At 36.4% G+C, this 17,928-nt stretch overlaps 2 protein-coding genes across 2 annotated transcripts in view; one reads left to right on the top strand and one right to left on the bottom strand.

Moving 5' to 3' along the window:
• The window catches only part of LOC106875028 (vacuolar protein sorting-associated protein 51 homolog), a 41,095-nt gene extending 35,145 nt beyond the window's left edge, over positions 1-5,950 (bottom strand). Inside the window, exons 1-3 of the mRNA XM_052973025.1 lie at positions 5,842-5,950; positions 2,753-3,042; positions 1,108-1,303 (exon numbers count right to left, since the gene is read on the bottom strand). Coding sequence (XP_052828985.1) covers positions 1,108-1,303; positions 2,753-3,042; positions 5,842-5,860 — 505 coding nt within the window. The 5' untranslated portion in view covers positions 5,861-5,950. The remainder of the gene's footprint in view (positions 1-1,107; positions 1,304-2,752; positions 3,043-5,841) is intronic.
• A 301-nt stretch (positions 5,951-6,251) lies between these two features.
• The window catches only part of LOC106874338 (dynactin subunit 1), a 112,011-nt gene continuing 100,334 nt past the window's right edge, over positions 6,252-17,928 (top strand). The window contains exons 1-2 of the mRNA XM_052973024.1: positions 6,252-6,596; positions 13,086-13,199. Coding sequence (XP_052828984.1) covers positions 6,389-6,596; positions 13,086-13,199 — 322 coding nt within the window. The 5' untranslated portion in view covers positions 6,252-6,388. The remainder of the gene's footprint in view (positions 6,597-13,085; positions 13,200-17,928) is intronic.

The raw sequence follows: 17,928 nt of genomic DNA, 5'->3' as shown, positions 1-17,928 counted from the left end.
GTATGTATTAAAAAAATCCTGTGTGTATAATTGATAATAAACCTATTTGCTAAATACTGTTAAATAAATAAATGTAAAAATATATGTTATTTAAAGCAAATATTTATGTATAAATTTCATAAGCGTTTATAAGGGGTTCCTAAGGTAAAGCCTGAAATATAAAGGGGTCTGCAAGTCAAAAAGTTTGAAAGCCTCTGATCTAAAGAACACATTTTAAACATTTCAGGCTGTTAAAATCCTAAAGATCTTTTGTAAAAGGATTTTTGAAAATGCATAATTGAATTAATACCTTAAATACCAAGCTTGAGATCGTTCATTTTAAAACATGTATATTTAAATTAAACCCTTCCGTCAAAGGACACCTTGTTTAGACATCAACTGAACATTGCCTTAATAATGGTTTCAAATTTTGCCACAAGGCCAGAATTTTTTGGGGAGGGGACTAGTCAATTACATCAACTCCAGTGCCCAACTGGTACTTATTTTATCGACCTCAAAAGGATGAAAGGCAAAGTTGCCCCTGATGGAATTTGAACTCAGAATGTAAAGATTGACAAAATGTGACCAAGTATTTTGCCCAGTGTGCTGATGATTCTTTTCTACTCTAGGCACAAGGCTCGAAATTTGGGAGGGGGGGGGTTCAAGTTGATTAGATTGACTCCAGTATGTAACTGGTACTTAATTCATCGACCCTGAAAAAAAATGAAAGGCAAAGTCGACCTTGGTGGAATTTGAACTTGAAACAAAAAGACAGACGAAATACAACTAAGCATTTCGCCCAGTGTGCTAATGTTTCTGCCAGTTCACAGTCTTATCTTAGTTTAATAAAGACATTAATTGATTTACTAAATTGCTCCAAATTCTTGATTAACTTCTAGATTAACTAAATGATATAGACAATGTACTCCATCAGAAATATGAACCCAAATGTAAGATAACAGGATTCATGAGAATAAAACAAAATATTCCTAAAAAACAATTTACTACTATGCATTCTTCCCGGTGTGCTAATTATTCTACCAGATTGTATTGATATTATAAAGAGATTGTCACAGCAAAATGAAGGAATGATTTGATGATTCTACCACTTCAACAGCTTATTTCAACAGAAATATGATAAAAAAGGGGTTATAGTTAAGCAACATACTTTTTTTAGTAGGGCATGAACACCAGCAAGCTTTGTTATCTGCTGTCGTTGATCTTGAAGGGTGTCACTAATCTTGGCACTGAATTCTGTTATTGAAGCCATGTTGGTTGCCAGTAAATCCATCTCATCTTCCATTTTCTTAAAATCGTTTTTCATCTGAAATAAAGATAAATAAATTGTATGCGGGATGAATTAGAAGTGGTGAAATGTTATGCACAGTGTTGTGATGAGAAATGGTTACTGAGAATTATTTTTATTCAACACAAGCAATGAACTACAGTATTCAAAGAACATTTATTTCAAATGGCTGGCTGTCAACCTTCAACCAAAATATGCCATAAGTTATCAAGACCAGAGACAACAATATTGATTTCTCATCCTCCACAGCACAAGTGTTAAGGCTGCAATCAATGGTGAAAAGGACTGGCCTGCCAGGGTCCTGTGGTGGTGCCATGAAAAAAAGGCACTAGTTAAAAGCACCCAGCACACACTGTATAGTGGTTGGCATTAGGAAGGGCATCCAGCAGTATGAGCCAAGCCAAATCAGACTGGAGCCTGGTGCAGCCTTTAGCATGCCAGCTCTGGTCAAACTGTCCAACCCATGTCAGCATTTGTTAATAAAAACATTTGTAACATCAATTAAATTGTGCGTGAATGTGTTATTTCTTTACTACCCACAAGGGGCTACACACAGAGAGGACAAACAAGGACAGACAAATGGATTAAGTCAATTATATCGACCCCAGTGCGTAACTGGTACTTATTTAATCAACCCCCAAAAGGATGAAAGGCAAAGTCGACCTCGGCGGAATTTGAACACATAACGTAGTGGCAGACAAAATACCACTAAGCATTTCGCCCCGTGTGCTAACGTTTCTGCCAGCTCGCCGCCATATTGTGTGTGAATGTGTGTATGTGTGTGTGTATGTATGTATGTATACACACACACAATGGACTGCCATGAAGTTCCTGTCTACCAAATTCTATCCACAAGTTACTGTTCAAGCCTGGGCTGTGGGTCAAAAACATTCACCCAAGGTGCCATGCAATGGGATTGACCCCAAACCCATGTAGTTATATGGGGTACTTCTTAACCTAACAGTCATACTTGCACCTTAACAATACAAACATTATATCCCTCCACATTGCTCTTATCTTTGAGAGTTTTCATTATCACATTTGAGTTCATATAAGAAGCATTTTTTTCAAAAACAAAAAAAAGTCTCAAAAAGATCATTCCAGGTCCTATATGCAAAGTAGCCCTCCTTCATAAGCTTTAATACATTAAAACCCCCATATTTTTGCCGAAATATGCACTACTGAAATTAGGGTTCATCTAATATGTCCATATGTTTTCTATGCCATCCTATATGGTAGTTTTGGATAATATCCATTTTTCTCAGACATAAGCATAAACAATAAAAAAAAAAACCTAGAGAAAATAAATGGAAAATTTCATAAAGAACCAGGGAGATTCACATAACTTTAAGGAAATAAAAACTAAAACAACAAGTGAATAAAAATATATATCACCAACATCAATACCAACAGATAAGAGCTTACAAGATGACTTCACAACCAAATCAGTTTTAAGAGGTTTCTTACCTTTCTGATTGTATCAGTAGCACTTATAAACTTGTTATAATTTTCATACACGAGGGTCTGCATTTCACTGTCCAGAGCACGGATTTGACGGACTACATCAGTCTCTCTGTCCATGAGCTCAGTCAGAGACTTCTCTCGGATAAGCTTGTTAAGGAATACATCATGCTTAAAATGGGCACCGTCAATGTCACATGGGTCGACAGTTGTCATACCTAGTTTCTCTTCGTCTATTCCGTAATACATTTTCAACATTCCTCTGCTCTTACGGCGTACATCAGCATCCCCCTCATCTGTCAATAAAATATACACATATTTTTAAAACAGTTTTAATTCCATTTATATCTATGTTAAAAGAGAATGTTTGCTATGGTGTATCATTTATTCTTCTATTCGTTTCAGTCATTGGGTTGCAGTCACATTGGGCAACACACCAAAGGGTTTAGTTGATCAAATTGACCCCAGTAGTTGCTTAGACCAGGGGTTTTCAAACTTTTTGACTTGCGGACCCTTTTATATTTCAGGCTTTACCTTAGGGACCCCCTTATAAACGCTTATGAAATTTATATATAAATATTTGCTTAAAATAACATATTTTTACATTTCTTTATTTAACAGTATTTAATAAATAGGTTTATTGTCAATTAAAAGATTTTGATTAAAAAACATATATAAAATCAAATTTCCCATAAAAAGTATTTGCTGTCCACGGACCCCCTGTGGTCTGCGGACCACAGTTTGAAAACCCCTGGCTTAGACAGACAAAATGTTACTAAGTATCTGTCTGGTGAGGTAATGGCTCTGCAGCTCAATGACTTTCATGTTCCGTTAAAAAGTAACTATTCACCTCTACCCCACCATTCCTATGATATTAACATAAGTTTATTCTATTACAATAGTTCTGTTAAAATAAATTACATTTAAGAACTCCTAGTTATTCTTAAATAACTGTTTTCCAGTTTGAGCCACCTGTGTAACAGTACAGTCAGTCTGAGTAGACTTCCTGTTAACTGATTAATTCTTTTGCATATTGCAAATTATTATCTTCTCAGTACATGTTGCCTAGAATTTAGATACCCTTTGGAATAATGATGGGTTTTTAATGTTGCAGGGCACAAGGCAATCTCACTAGTGTTGGTGCTATGATAAAAGGCACACAGCACATTTTATTATAATGGTTAGCAAACAAGCAGAGTCAAGTGAAAATACCCTTTTGTCTATTTAAGAAGATGGTGACCTCTCGTGTTAGTGCCACACTAAAATACACTCAGTACACTCTGTAAAGTGGCTGGTGCTCAGAAGGCATCCAGATGTTGAAAGCGTGTCAGAACTGGAACACAAGAATGAGAAACAGTCCTCCAACCCATCTAGACAGGCACTAATTCCAAAGAAAAATTAATTTGGATTGAGATAGCCTGTCCAACCCACACCAGCAAGGAAAGTGGGCATAAAATGATGATGACGATACTGGACTTTCACACAGTTCTGTCTACCAAATTGCATTCATAATGTATTGGTCAATATGAAATTATGGTAGAAGACACTTGCCCAAGGTGCACTAGAATTTAGAATCATGTAATCACAAAATAAACTTTCTAACTATACAGCCATACTTGTTTCAACAATTCTCATAAAATATCTGAACTTCAAATATCTATATTGAAAAGGATGTAAACATTAATTATCCCACACTAATCCCACATTAATTATCCCACTGATCTACTACCAAATCGTGCAAAGAAAAGAATTCATGGGATAATATGGGCCTAAGTGGACTCTGCTGAGGAAGATGGGATGGTCCTGGCTGGAACTTCTTTAATCATACATTTAAGTGATCGAGGTAGAGTTGTGGCTAAACAACTTTAATGTTAAAACAAAAAACTAGGCAATTCGATTACTAGGACATAAACAGCTTGATTCGATCCCCAAACTAAAATGTTTAAATTCCACAAGAAAATAATTTTTTCTAATTTTGGCACAAGGTTAGCATTTTAAGGGGAGAGGGAAAACCGATTATATCGATCCCCAGTACTTGACTGATATTTCATTTTATCGTCCCCGAAAGGAGGAAAGGCCAAGTTGATCTCAGCAGTATTTGAACTCAGAACAGTAAAGAAGCTGAAGAAATGCTGCTAAGCATTTTGTCCAACGCATTATAATCTGTTTTAGGTGAAATCTAGAATCCGAGGTCGTTGGGTGTCTGCATCGGCAACAATAATAATCTGAACCACGGGAGAAAACAAATTAATTAGTTTCAAAGGTGTGAAACGCCGAATATTTCCGGTTGAAAAGAACGCCTTTTGTCACAGAGAAATGAACATGAAAATCTCCATGCTATAACAAACTTACAAATAAAATTACAAATTATATAAATAAATTAAATCATTAGAGTTGATAATATTCTTTGATTACATATGAACAATATTCTTTTAATATATCCATGATACGAACAAATTTTCTTAATATAACTGATATGGTACTAAAACTTGTTTCAGGTGACTAATAAATATATTTTTGTTAAATCTTAAACTTAAAACAATATTTTGTAAATGAAATTTGGGTTGTTGCATGAAATAGTTTTTACCTGTTCGTTTTTTTTTTAATTGAAATTCTATAACAGATATATAAGGTTGTTTGCTATGGCCGGTCAGAGAGTGACCACTGGTTTTGTACCTATAAAACGCTTAGCTGGATAAGCGGCTCTCCAGACTCAAATGTATGTTTCGACATATATATATATACACACACACACTCCGACTCAATGACAACTAGAATTTGATAGTCAATTGAAATTTTGGTTAGTTTAGATTCTAGAATAAGCTCGGTATATTTTTTTAAACACCCGCATAAATTACGATGTTTTAATTATAATTCAAGAGTTTAACTTGACAAATCCCCAAAGCCTAAAACACAGCAGACGACGTAGAAACAATATTTATATTTACCATACACTCGAAGTTGTAAATTCTATAACAGTTATAACTGTTAAAACTAAAATATTTTCTTTATTATAAGATATTTTACATTTATGACAAAGAGCAAACTGAGAAATGCATCAAAGATATTGTTTTAATATTGTTGACAAATCTTACCTCCTGGTGTCGACGCCATCTTTTTAATCGTAAGGCTCCTTACGATATAAAATTTACAAACAAAAATTAATAAAAATATTTAACAACTACTAATGTACATTTTAAAATATTTATTAATTGTTGTAACAACGAAATTAAAATAGTATCATTAATTAATGAAATTAATCAATATCAATAAACTTTACAATAACATAAGCTTTCTAAGCGGTTCATATCATTCGCCATTTGTGACATCAGTGAAAAAGGTAAGTTCTGTCATCGGTAAGCCTTCTTCTTTAATTTAGATTTGCTATGCTTTTCATTCTTTTCCTTTTGTAATATATTTACATATCCAAAGATATCAAGTCTATTTTTTAAAAAACTGATACCTATTTGCATATAAATAGCTATAGAATGACTATTTTCAGACGGTGAGTTTATAAATAAATAAGGTTGACGCAACAGATTCCGTTAATCTATTGCAGGCTTTAGTTAATTACGGTCAGCACATACGCCCGATTTATATACATGCATATTTACTGAAACCACATTTTTTCCGCTATTCATCATGTCTACTCCCCGAAAAGCACCCAATGAATCTTCTGATGCTGCTCCTTCACCGTTTCCCGTACATAAAACCCCTCGACGAAGAAGCGGTTCCTTTATAGCGAGGCGATGTGTTTCTTTATCTGCCCTACCCACGAATAAACGACCCCTGTCTGCTACATTTCGATCCCCAATTTTTCAAGAAAAAGTAGGATCGCACAATTTCGGAGGTGAGCTGAATTTCCTGAACCGTTGATCCGTCGTTATTATTATTATTATTATTATTCAACTTTCATCTCCATCCTTGCAGCAGATATGACTCAGGATAATTGTAACGATTTAATTTTATACGTTTTAACCACATTCATATTCAAGATACATTATAAGAATATAAATTAATCCCGATAATTGACAGGTTATTTATTCTATCGACAGCAGAGTTGGCCCCTGCTTGAATTGAACTCGGAATGTAGAAGGCCGAAGCAAAATACTACTCCTGGAATTTATAAAAATCTCGACACATCCTCCCCTAATTTTTGCTTTGATTTCTCATTTCGACTAACTTCTCACTAAAATTTAGTTGAATTTGCATTTATAGGCTTTTAGAATATGACTAATTAAACGCATTTAATTAACCCCCTTCCTCCCTATTTTGATGCTATGCATTCTAAAAATTTGACATTCTTTTTATTGCTTCATCTCAACATATGCGTTTACTATGTCACCCCGTTATTATTTTTAATTTTTCCTGTTTCTTATCTTAAACGCAGAGTCTATTAGTTGTTGTTGCAAGTCTATTTAAAATCACCGAGTACTATCAAATTTGATTGATATTTCGGCAACGCAGAATCGCTACCAACTTTCATTCATTAACACTCGATGAGCGACCTTTACATGGTCACTCAACAAACAAGAAATATTAGTCAGACCGTCAAATATACCACGAAATCGCAGCCTATTGTTTTGAAAAGAGAACCCACTTTAGATAATGTACTCCGATATACTGTTGGGGTGGGGTGTGTGTGTGAAAAAAAAAAAGACAGGCTGGTCATAAATGGAACGACAAGGTTGATTTGGTGGGTAAACAACATACTACTCGGGGCATGAGTATTCTCAAGGCGAAAACGCGTGAACATGATCTGCTAGAAATAGCAGCCAAGTCTCCTTTATATCTTAAAATAAGGACGCATTAGAAAATTTAGGCTGAGATATACCGCTTGAAAAAGCCCAGTCATATAAAATACCGCGATTAGTTCCGACCTGAGGCCAAAAACAACGCGTAAATTTTGTAACTACTTATTTTCATAGCTATTTATAGATTTGAACAGTATTTTATGGTTTAAAAAAATCATTATTTAAAATATCGATTTTTTTTTTTCCGATTAGGGACGAGGTCAACTTTGTAGAGGACGAAGTGTGATACATTGAATTAAAGCAATATTAATCTGGTTGCTTAATAACCCTATTGAGAGTTGAACCCACGCTGCAATCGTTAATGATTAAATAATTTATTGTAAAACGTCCAGTCTGAACCCTCTCCCCTCACTCTCCACCTAAAAAAAAACACAAAAAGCTTGAGGCAATATCACTGTCCTACTAAGATTGATGCGTTACAAATTTATTATAGATTTCTTACTTGACACATAAGTCACCAATATTTATTTCTAGGTGCATAGAAGGAAATTGTATCAAGTTTATACTTATTTATCCGTATTAAATGACCACAATCCAAAACTGATTATCAAAGTGATAAAATTAATTTACTTGAAAGTTAATTCCATGTTTTTAGTGTCAAGGGAGAGAGGAGGGTGGTTATATTTAATTTCATTCATTAATATGTCTTTGTCACCTATATGAGACAGTCAGTGGCCTTTTCAAGGGAGTGGGAATGTAAGGGGTTGTCCTCAACTGGAGATCAGGTCCGAATGCTTGTGGCATAATGAACTAAGAAAAAGCTGAATAATCTTGAATAGAATAAGCATGTAACTGGAACAGGTTTTTGTTTTTTTTAATGAAATATATATTTAAGGTAAGTAATTTGTAATGCATTATGTAGATTAGCAGAATCAATGGCAGCAGACAAAATGCCTAATGGTGATTAGTTGTATACCTTTGCTTTGTCACAGTAAACAAAACAAGTAACACTCGAACATGGATTTCAAATTTTGGCACAAGGTCAGCAATTTCCAGAGAGAGAGAGAGATGTCGATTAAATCCATCCCAGTACTCAACTGGTACTTATTTTATCGATCCCAAAAGGATGAAAAGCAAAGTCAATATTAAGGTCCATACAACTATATCTTTCAGAATTGGAGGCCTTGTGACTGAATTAAACATCAGTTGTAGCACCTGTCAGCCTTTGTGTCTGTCTGTATGTATTCGGTTGTTCCGAAAATAATGGCTGCTCTAAGTGTTGTGTTTTGAAACACAATTTTATCCTGGTATTTTAATTATATTTTAGGGGAATTTCGACATACTTAGTAATTGATGTATGCTCTTAAATAATTTTCTACTTATTTCAGACAGAAAACATTCTTGAATCATAGGCGCCCTTAATTATTAACATGACAAAAAAAGGAACTTTGCTTACTTTTCTTGTAGGAGTTCAAGCTTGGGTACAATGCCTTCCAAATCACTGCCAATATCAACAGAGCATGGGTAGAGGGGTCCAAAGTATGAAGGTGGTTTCAGAAATTCCATAGTGGTGATGAGAGCATGGTAACGAAGAAGGTACAGGCTGGTTGTGCAGTCTTGACAATAAACAACTAAAAGCAATTGTTGAACAAAACCCATGTCAAAGTGTCAGAGAAATGTCTCAGGCACTTGCTGTCGGTATTGCAATGGTCTCGCGTGATCTGCAGAAGATTGGTATGGTGAAAAAGCTCAATAAACAGGTACCGCATGAGCTCGACGAAAATCAAAAAGTAATAAAGGCAGAATAGACAAATTCTTAAGATCGTTAATATGAACAGGATTTCAGAATATTTTCAAAATCCTTGTTTTTGATTGGAGAAATTAGTACTTAATAAATCAATTTTTAGTGCTTAACTATATAGTTATAAGTGAATGGCAATATTAATAAAATAACTTGTTTGACATATTTGTTGTACGTTGGGTAAACCTGCTACAAAATATTGTTTTCTTCAGTGTGAAAATGTATGCATGCTGTATGTCTGTTTAGTGTTGACTGTCAGAAAAAAAGAGTGCTCAATACCATAGTGGAGATTAATGTTTTATTTTGGTTAAGGCAGTGATTTGCAGAATCATTAGCATGGCGGGCAAAATGCTTAGTGGCATTTTGTCCGTCTTCAAGTTCTGAGTTCAAATTCTACTGAGGTCGACTTTGCCTTTCATCCTTTCAGGGTCAATAAAATAAGTACCAGTTGAGTACTGGGGTTGATGTAATCAACTTACTCCCTTCCCCAAAATTGCTGACTTATCAACATTTGAAATTATCTGTAGTTGCTAATGGATACTTGCTACTGATGAAACCCAAATAGGTAGAAATATATATTGCAACAGATTGACTCCACCAAAATGGAATGTGTGTGTGTGTGTGTAATTATTGGACTTTGAAGACTTTACTGGACCATGAGGAAGGTACAAATACCATTTTGGATGTAACTACATTGTAAGTAATGATAATAAAGTTAAGAAAAAAGGGCCAACAATGAGGATACTTAGTCCCAACTGCACTCCAATTCATGGCCCCCTTGTCAAAGTTCTTTCTGGCCAAACATTATCCTATGCAGCCATCTTAGAACATGTAAAATGAATTCATTGGAATCAAATTCTTAACAGTGAGTGAGCATAATGATGATGTACATATATGTTAGTTTACTGAAAGATGAAGTTTGAATTGGTTATTTACTCCAAATTTTTGGTCATTACAAGAAACTTACTCATGCAATCAGTGGAATGAAGTCTCAGCTTGGAATATATGAATAAACTCTGCTACATGTATTGTGCAAATTCTGTTTCCTCTCCATGCAGAGAAGTAGCGAATTAACCTGTAGAGACTCCCTCGTCTCCAAGTTATGCACCCTGTTGAGCAAAGTTACTCTAGAGACCCTTCAGGGGAACCCCGTTTTGGCCACTTGTACGAGGTGGTATCAAAAAGTTCCCAGACTAATTCTGTAGTGCACCAACAGATGGCAGCACACAGTTGCATGCATAGTGAGAGTTGGCAGTGACCTTCCTGAGGCAATGTTCTGAGTGACATCACTGTGTTTAATTCACAAGTTGTGAAATTTGTGTTTTTGTGATCACCTGTATGCTGTAGTTTGCGATTTTGTCATGGACAGGAACAAAAAGAAAAAAAAAACCAATGTGAAATTTTGTGTCAAACTTGAGAATGTCTCTGCTACAGAGACATTGAGCATGCTTTGGCAAGCTTATGATAATGAGGCAATGTTTTGAGTGGTATGGGCGCTTCAAGAGTGGAAGAGCATCCTTGGAAGACAATGAGTGATCTAGAACAGAGGTTTTCAAACTTTTTGACTTGCGGACCCCTTTATATTTCAGGCTTTACCTTATAAACGCTTATGAAATTTATACATAAATATTTGCTTAAAATAACATATATTTTTTACATTTATTTATTTAACAGCATTTAACAAATAGGTTTATTGTCAATTAAAAGATTTTGATTAAAAAACATATATAGAATCAAATTGTCCATAAAAAGTATTTGCTGTCCACGAACTCCCTGTCATGTCCTTGCGGACCCCCTGTCTTGTCCTTGCGGACCCTCTGTGGTCCGCGGACCACAGTTTGAAAACCCCTGATCTAGAAGACCTTCCACAAATGTCACCCTCGGAAATGTGGTATTGGGCATTGAGAATTTGTCCCCCAGGGCCAGACTGTCAAGCGAGAGTTCTACTATGATGTCTTGAAGTATTTGAGAGAGGACATTCAGCAAAAGCAACCGAATCTGTGGAGAATTGGATTCTTCACGACAATAATTCCCCCTGTCACTGAGCTCTCCTCACTCGTGAGTTTCTTGCCAAAAATAACATGGTATTGCTTCCGCACCCATCCTAAATACCAAATTTAGCACCTGCAGACTTCCATCTCTTCTCCAAGATGAAAATGCAGCTCAACTGTTCTGTTTTAACACTGTTGTCAAGATCTAAAGTGAATTGAAGAAGGTCCTTCACTTGCTTACCGAAAATGACCCCCAGGCTGTATTCCAAAATTATCAGGAATGCTGGGACTGGTGTATTGCTGTGCAAGGTGACTATTTCGAGGGAGATGACGTTAAAACTTAATTTATTTTTTATTAACCCTTTCGTTACCGTATTTATTTTGAGATGCTCTGTGCTTCTTTCAATTAACTTTAAATATAACAAAGAATTTAGTGAAATAACTTAGTTGTCATTAAGCCAGTGTTAGGAACATAAATTGTGACTAAGGTTTGGTGGAAAATTTTAATTCAAAACTTATGAAAACAAGGCATTTGTACTACAGAGACAGGCGGTTTCAGCTGGGTTGGTATTGAAAGGGTTAGACATAACTAGTCTGGATACGTTTTGATAGCACCTTGTGTTCATGATCACATTCTTTCATTCATTATCCAACATTCAATAGATATATATATACGCAACCACATGCATACACACACACACACACACACACATATACACTCTTTTACTTGTTTCAGTCATTTGACTGCGGCCATGCTGGAGCACCGCCTTTTTAGTCGAGCTAATCGATCCCAGGACTTATTCTTTGTAAGCCTAGTACTTATTCTATCAGTCTCTTTTTGCCTAACTGCTAAGTTACGGGGACGTAAACACACCACCATCGGTTGTCAAGCGATGGTGGGGGACAAACACAGACACAAACACACACACATACATATATATATATATATATATACATATATACACGACGGGCTTCTTTCAGTTTCCATCTACCAAATCCACTCACAAGGCTTTGGTCAGCCCGAGGCTATAGTAGAAGACACTTGCCCAAGGTGCCACGCAGTGGGACTGAACCCGGAACCATGTGGTTGGTAAGCAAGCTACTTATCACACAGCCATTCCTATGCCTATACACAGATATATATTTGTGAGAGAGAGATTTTCTATTTACTTTCAGTCTGTCTTTGATTCCACTACACTACTTGTGTACTCATAGATCATGAATACTACATTATATGGGGTTTCTGCCTTCTTTTCTGCATATTTGACATGGCCATTTCCCCCGATGTTATCGCTTCCTTGTCATCATTCCTACATTATAAAATAGTACAGTTTTATAATTAAGAGAAGAGTCCACTCTCATGACCTTCTCAGTAATAGTGGGTTGAGAAAAGGGATGGATGAATTTGAGATAAGGTGGCAGTTAGCATGACATTACAAAAAATTTTCTCACTTGAGATGTAGGGCTTGAAGTATGTAGTTCAGTTTTAAAGACATTCAGGAATTTATTATGGGGAGATGTTGAACCCCTGACTAAGTCAAAAGATTACACAGAAGCTCCTGGGAAACCAACCATATGCTCTTTATGGAGTAATGTGGACTAACCAAATATTAGTGCATTTTGAGGATTCTGATTTGGTATCATACATTTTTGTTCAATATCTACACAGGCTGACTTTGTACTTCTGTTCCCTCGAGAAAGGCTAAATAAAAACTGCTTGTATTATGTAACTTAGTTAGTAAATTATTGCATTCATGACTACATTTGAGATTTTGTCTTTGTTTATATTGCAGCCATTCAAATTCCGAAGATGGGTGATCGGATAAAGGTTGGTACTCGAGTGGAAGTGATTGGTAAAGGAGTTTTTGGTCAAGTGGCGTACATCGGCACTACACTTTTTTCAACTGGTGAGTTATTCTGTTCTTTGTCAAATTTATTTTTAATCTTTTATGAACGGAGACTAAAGTATATACTTTTTTAAATTCTAACTATAAAAACTTGTTGCCTAAATTATATAATTTACACTTCCACCAAAAGCTACTAGTATTTTAACTATTTAGCTTTCAGATTAATCTGTCAAATGTAATAATTATTTATTCAGAATATCTTTAATTAATCATGCATTATGTTGTAGCTTGCAGATTTCAGTGACGTGATTGCTTATTTTTAGAATGACATTGTTGGGTAGTGTGAAAGGCCAGATCTAGCCAGTGTGAACATAAAACAAGTAGAATATATGGGCCAGATAAAGCTGGTTTAAATGCTCAAGCGCTAGAGGCTAAAGCATTTAACCAGCAACCACTGGCCTGCAGCCATGATGTTTCATATGAGGTATTTTGTACCACTTTCAAATAAATAAATATATAACAACAAGTAATGGCTTTCCTCAAAGTTTTGGCAGCCTGGCTCAAGCTTTCGGAATTACGGAGATGTACTTGCATAGCAAGTGACCTGATCTGAGATCGTGTGCTGGAACGAAAACAATTGCAGCGTGGAAGGTGCTTATAAGCCATTTAAGAAACACACAAAAACCGTTAGATTCACTTCAACATTTAAATTTAATTTGTCAAAATATTTTCGTCACTTTGAGACTGTGACCTGTTCACTGACAAAATTCTGTGTTGAAATTTATAGAGAGACAAAAGACGAAGACAGGTGTAGGAACAACAAACAAGTGTATTAGTTTGACGTCCGGGAAAAATGGAAATCTTTTGTGTTTTGAGCCTATACTTTTTGACAGAAAAGAATAAAAGGAAATAAATAGAGAGAGAATGAAAAAAACCTGTAGAGTTCAGTGGTCCAGCATGGCGAATATATATTTAAATTCTCAAATGCAGGATAATGCTAATAATATAGCCTGAACAGGATAAACTACCCCTATTTTGCAGAAAAAAGTGTAGGTGGTTAGCTGTGGACTCAAACTCATATCTCTGTGATTACATGTCACGATGCTCTGGGAAGTGAAGGTGCAGTAGTTAGAACGTTGGGCTCACAGTCTTGATGTAGTGAGTTCGATTCCCGGACTGGGCTGTGTGTTGTGTTATTGAGCAAGACACTTTATCTCATGCTGCTGCAGCTCACTCAGCTGTAGTAATTAGTTGCAATGTCACTGGTGCCAAGCTGTACTGGTTTTTGCCTTTCCCTTGGATAACATTGGTGGTGTGTAGAGGGGAGACTGGTATGCATGGGCGACTGCTGGTCTTTCATAAACAACCTTGCCTAGAATTGTGCCTTAGAGAGGAACTTTCTAGCTGCAATCCTATGGGCATTTATGACCAAAGGTGGTCTTTTTATACACACACTCACACACAGTTATTCAGTATCTGTAAGAATATTAAGATAGATAAGAGGTTTCACTTAATGATCTCAGTTCCAACTTTATAAGTATTGTGTTCTGATTATTACTTTATGGATTTCAGTCTGTCTGAGATATGAATGGTTCATGAAAAGAAAGGCATCCAGGTATTAAAAAAAAGAAACAAATTTAAGGTGCAAGTATGGCTGTATGACTGAGAAGTTCACTTCACATTCATCTGGTTTTAAATTCAATCCTACTTTGCTGTACCTTCAGCATTTGTCTTCTATTATAACCTTGGACTGGCTGATATCTTGTGAATTTGGTAGATGGAAACTGTATGGAATGTGTTTGTGTGTGTGTGTGTGTGTGTGTAAGCATGTGGTGTTGTTTTGTTTACATCTCTGTAACTTAGCATTCAAGCAATTAGAGACTGTCAGATTAAGTACCAGACTTGAAAGTATTGTAGTTGATTTAAATCTTTTAAGGAAGTGCTCCAGCATGGCTGTGGTTTAATTAGTGTAACAAGTAACAGAATAAGTGTACACACCTATTTTCAAATCACCCCCCCCACTCCCATGCATTACATTGATATATACTTTATATACAGTATCGCCTGACTGGCCTTCGTGCAGGTGACACGTAAAAGCACCTACTACACTCTTGGAGTGGTTGGCATTAGGAAGGGCATCCAGCTGTAGAAACTCTGCCAAATCAGATTGGAGCCTGGTGTAGCCTTTGGGCTCCACCAGTCCTCAGTCAAATCGTCCAACCCATGCTAGCATGGAAAGCGGACATTAAATGATGATGATGATATACTTTATCATGGCACCTATTTACAAATAACAAAGCTTGTCTGTTAAAGAATTATCTTTGAGACACGAAGCAGTAGATAGTTAACCAAGTGCTTGGTGTTGAAGTCATGAAACTAACAAACTAGTCTAATATATTTACTATAATGATTGATTATGCCATTAAGCTAATCCTGTTTGTTACACTTTGACTAGTATATACTTTGGTCATTGATAAAAGGTTATTATAGTATAGATATCGTGTCATATTTACATACGTACTTTACTTTGAAATTAGGATTTTCACTAGCATTCAACTGCACCTTTAGGTACTGGTAATTGTATATGTGATTATCATATCAGAAAATAATCTGAGAGAACACCAAAAGACACAGTGTAAATATCAGTTCATAAAATGAAGATGATAATCTGATTACTCTTTAATGCTTCTGCGATTAATGCCTTACCACAGAAGTACATTTCTTAAATTAGCCCATGGCTATTTATACAGTTATAGTAATGGGATATTGATGATTGTGTGGCTGTGTGGTAAGTGGCTTGCTTACCAACCACATGGTTCCGGGTTCAGTTTCACTGCGTGGCACCTTGGGCAAGTGTCTTCTACTATAGCCTCAGGCCGACCAAAGCCTTGTGAGTGGATTTGGTAGACGGAAACTGAACGAAGCCCATCATATATATATATATATATATATGTATCTGTGTTTGTGTGTCTGTGTTTGTCCCCACACCTTTGCTTGACAACCGATGCTGGTGTGTTTACCTCCCCGTAACTTAGCGGTTCGGCAAAAAGAGACCGATAGAATAATTACTAGGCTTACAAAGAATAAGTCCCTGGGTCGATTTTCTCGACTAAAGGTGGTGCTCCAGCATGGCCGCAGTCAAATGACTGAAACAAGTAAAGGAGTATTGAATTTTATAGAGTTTATTTCTGGTACTTTGCTTCTTGAGTGATTGATCCAATAGAATTTGAACCCAGAATGTGTAGGGCACATGTATAACTATGCAATTAAAGTTTGCTTTGAAATTGCATGATGCTTGAGTGGACTCTTCTGTGTGGCACTTAAAGCAAGAGTCTTTAATCTCAGAGTCCAACCCAAATCTTAAGTGAAATCAAACTGGAGGGAGACTGTGCCAGAGTCCTTCAGATGGATGGTACCAGTTCTTGGGTTGTTAATTTATACTTCATCTGGTTTAACTCCATCACCTGATCCTTAGGTACCTTTAGCAGAGTCCAGTTTTTTGTAATTATTCAGATTAGGTCTTTGGTCTAAGGATGTCCCATGAATTGTGGTCTCTTCTACCATTACCCTCTTACCAGTCTTGGAAACCCTGCAGAAAAGTCATAAAAAAAGAGCTTTACTTTTTAGTTCCACATCTTATAGATACTCTGGGATGCATCATCAGCTATGTTTCTGAGCTCTCAAGTGGTTTCAGATCATTCAACAACAGACCCCCTTACCTGGTTGACTCATTTGGGGTTGATCAGATCCCAGCTTGCATCCTAGTTACAGTAATCCACTTGTCTGCCCTGTTTACCCAAAGCCACCTCGTAGCCTTCTCTGCTTCTTTAGTGATGACATTTATAGCCTTCCTCTTTGCTACACCATTAACTGCAAGCCCAATCAGAGCTTCAGGCATTTAGTCTACTGTCCACTGTCCTTTTATCTTGGAAATATGTGGATTTGGTAGACAGAAACTGAAAGAAGCCCGTCGTATATGTGTATATATGTGTGTGTATTTGTGTGTCTGTGTCCCCTCAACATCGCTTGACAACCGATGGTGGTGTGTTTAGGTCCCCCGTAACTTAGCGGTTCGGCAAAAGAGACCGATAGAATAAGTACTAGGCATCCAAAGAATAAGTCCTAGGGTCGATTTGCTCGACTGGAGGCGGTGCTCCAGCATGGCCGCAGTCAAATGACTGAAACAAGTAAAAGAGTAAATGTGATTCATAATTATTCTCTATTTGTTAGCCGTGCCTCCACCCTTGACTTTTTTTTTTTTTAATCAGCCAGCTAGTAAGTTGGGTTTTGAATTTAACTCAAGACCATTGACTGCAGTTTTGTTGTTATTGATATTGCTGTTGAGTGTCAGGCAGCTTTCAATCACTCCCTTTTTTCTGAGTTCAAATCCTGCTGAGACCACCTGTAACTTCCATTCTCCCAGAGTTCATGAAATAAAGAGATCGATAGTCTGAGTACCAGACTTTAAAATGAGTACTGAAGTCAATTTGTTTCAGTAAAATCTTTCAAGATGGTGCTCCAACATGGTCACAGTTCAACGACTGAAACCAGTTTAAATTGTATGTTATTTTGAGTAAACACCAGTGATACAAGTATAGTTTGAACCCTGGCATATTACTGGTATGTAGAGGCATATGGCTTAGTGATTGTAAGATCGTGGTTTCACTTCATGGACTGAGGTGATGCATCGTGTCCTTTAGCAAAACACTTCATTTCACATAGCTCTAGTCCATTCAGCCGGCAAAAAATGAATAATTCTGTGACAAACCATTGTCCTGTCCAGTGGGGG

The sequence above is a fragment of the Octopus bimaculoides genome, chromosome 14 (assembly GCF_001194135.2).
Source record: "Octopus bimaculoides isolate UCB-OBI-ISO-001 chromosome 14, ASM119413v2, whole genome shotgun sequence".
In the NCBI taxonomy this organism is placed as follows: Eukaryota; Metazoa; Mollusca; class Cephalopoda; order Octopoda; family Octopodidae; genus Octopus; species Octopus bimaculoides.
Note: the sequence above shows the minus strand (reverse complement) of the source record. Positions and strands in the feature narration are given on the sequence as shown.